Consider the following 3146-nt stretch of genomic DNA (forward strand, 5'->3'; position numbering starts at 1 on the left):
GAAATATATTTGCTATAGCCAGTTGGTACCTTTCCTGGATTAATTAAGCATTCATACTGTACGTGAAATATCAGCAGTCACCCTCAGTAAATGAGACATTGATTTTCTGGACCAAGGACAAACCTATTATGTGAGTTCTTGAAACAACTGGTAAGTGATATTAGTTGAGCATTTTTGTGAGACACTGAAATACAACTAATATTTTCAAAGTCATATATTCATCTCAGGAGATATCAGGAAATTTTAGGTGACAAAACAAAAAAATTAAGATATATAATATATTTGGTTTCAGTGTTACAGACTAATTATTGTTTATTTTCCATTGTGACATATAACACATGATATATGTTTAACAAAAAATAATAGATTTGTCACATTATTTTACGGGATATTATAGTTTACATGATATGTTACCAATTAAAAATAATTATGTTTAGATCTATCTGAATTGCAGAATTGAAAATTACATGTTTATTTCAATATAAGTGAAATTGTCTATTATGTTCTGGAAACATGAAATGGGCTTTTACGTGTGAATCTTAAAATGACCCCAGGATGTATGTTGGTATATATAATAGAGAAACCTGTGATGAGGGAAGTACCTCATCTGCTGTTACCTTGATTTATAAAATTATAATGTACAATATAGGGAAAAAAGTACTATACAGGGTATTTTTTAAATTACAGGGTTATATTTATGAAAAGCCCTGTTTTTAAAAACTGTAAAATTATTTTTTCTGGCAAAGTTTTGACTTAATTTTTACAGTTGAACACCATAATCATATTATTCTTGTTTTTATAATGTCAAATCTTTGAAAACTTAAACGCATGGTATATGGTATAATTTAAGTACTCTAGTCTATAAGTAATTAAACTGGCCAAAAGTACATTTGTCCTGATGAAAAATAGCACTGAATTAATAAGTATTGCAAAATGTAAGATGTCAGAGAAAGAGTATTAGACATAGCTTACTTTTACCCTTATGTTATTAAATAGGTAGGCAGTTATCAGTCTATAGCTTAAATAGCTACAGATCTCCTGAATCAGGCACTGGCATTAATGTGGATAATGTGCAAAGAAGATTCATCACAGGTGGTGTTTAAATAAAGCTAATGTAGTTCATATGAACTCCTCCACTAGCAAATCCATGAGCATAGACTACTTGAGAAAGTAGTTTATGAGTGTCATGGTTAGTAAAGTCCAGTTAACAGATATTTGCTAAAATCTTGGTAACAAATGTAAATGTGTTGCTATATGCAAGGAAGAAAACAATCTGACAATCCAAGTCAGATGAGCAATGGCTCCAGACTGCAATGTGTTAAATCCTTTTGTAGTTATTTCATGCCAATTAAATTCGAGGGTCTCAAAATTTGATGACAGATGTATGGAAACTGAAAGTCCTCTGAGACATGCAGAAAGGTGCTCAATATAGCAATATCATAGCACTGATGGATGCTTCAGGACAGTCACTGTTTTGGGAGTTACATAAATTGTATTTTAAAGTTATTTACCACAAATATTATCAACTCAAACAACTGCCTATGTTGGTGATATATTTGGATTTGTTACTCCACTAGAGAGTACATTTTCTGAAAGCAGAAATCAGTTCCCTGTTTGTCATTGCTGGATTCTGTGCCAAGAAGTAACACATTTTAAATAAATTTTTTAAAATATTTGAATGACTGGTGCCTTTTTCTACTCTTTTCTGTAGAGGTCCATTGAGGTACTTCTATGCTCAACAAAATAATCTGAGGAAAAATAGAAATATCCATAAAAAAGTTCTGTGGGATCATTGGAAGTTGAGTTCAATTGATGTTTAGATGTTTTACTGTGTGTTCACCAGTGTAGAAGATAATGATGAAGAAGTTCTCCATGACAAAACAGATCCGTAGTCTGTGCACAATTACATGGAAGTTCATGTTCTCTAAAGACACAAGCCTTACAGAGAGCAAATGACACAGAGTAACAATGTCACAGAATTTGTCCTCCTGGGCTTTACTCAGGATCCCAATGGGCAAAAAGCATTATTTGTTGTGTTTTTACTCATCTACATTGTGACAATGGTGAGCAATCTGCTTATTGTGGTGACTGTTCTTGCTAGTCCCTCCTTGGGATCTGCTATGCATTTTTTCCTTGCTTACCTATCACTCATGGACGCTGCTTATTCTACTGCCATTTCACCCAAGTTGATAACAGACTTACTATCTAAGAAAAAGACTATATCCTTTTCAGCTTGCCTGGGCCAGCTCTTTGTTGGGCATTTAGTTGGTGGTGTTGAGGTGTTCCTTCTGGTGGTGATGGCCTATGACCGCTATGTGGCCATCTGTAAGCCACTGCACTATCTGACCATCATGAATCGAAGGGTTTGCATCCTCCTTGTGGTGATGGCCTGTAGTGGAGGTTTTATTCACTCTGTGGCTCAACTCATATATGTGTCTCATCTCCCTTTCTGTGGCCCCAATATCATTGACCATTTCATCTGTGACATGTACCCATTATTGGAACTTGCATGCACTGACACCTACTTTATAGGCCTCACTGTGGTTGCAAATACTGGTGCAATATGTATGGTGGTCTTTATCCTTCTCCTAATATCATATGGAATTATCTTAAACTCTCTTAAAACTCACAGTCAGGAAGGGAGGCGCAAAGCCCTGTCAACTTGTAGTTCCCATATCACAGTGGTTGTCCTCTTTTTTGTTCCTTGTATTTTCATGTATGTTAGACCTGTTTTCAACCTTCCCATTGATAAATCAGTGACTGTTTTTTGTACAGTTATTACTCCCATGTTGAATCCTTTGATATACACCTTGAGAAATTCAGAGATTAAAAATTCTATGGAAAAACTATTCTGTGAAAAGACTAGAGATTGAATAAGAATTTCTTTATATTGAACAGGTTGCAAATGTTAACAGGCAGAGAGTTCTAGCAAAGGATGACACAGTCTACTCAATGGATCCTATAGAGATGCATCTCTTTATTCAAAGCTGTCCCAAAAGCAAAGTATATTAGCCACTGAGATTAGAATTGACCTTAAGAGAATATCTAAAGATGAATACAAGACACAGGTTTTTATGTATTATAAGTAATGATGCGAATAACACCACCTCATAACTTTATTTTTCACAGTTTTGGTTGAAATAGAA

The 3146-nt window shown here is 34.4% G+C and overlaps 1 protein-coding gene across 1 annotated transcript; it reads left to right on the forward strand.

Moving 5' to 3' along the window:
- Positions 1–1952: 1952 nt before the first annotated feature.
- Positions 1953–2873, forward strand: LOC109702513 (olfactory receptor 4A5-like). Its single transcript, XM_020187832.2, has one exon. The coding sequence runs from the start codon at positions 1953–1955 to the stop codon at positions 2871–2873; it is 921 nt and encodes a 306-aa protein (XP_020043421.2).
- The last annotated feature ends 273 nt before the right edge of the window (positions 2874–3146 follow it).

The sequence above is a fragment of the Castor canadensis genome, chromosome 1, assembly GCF_047511655.1.
Source record: "Castor canadensis chromosome 1, mCasCan1.hap1v2, whole genome shotgun sequence".
Taxonomy (NCBI): Eukaryota; Metazoa; Chordata; class Mammalia; order Rodentia; family Castoridae; genus Castor; species Castor canadensis.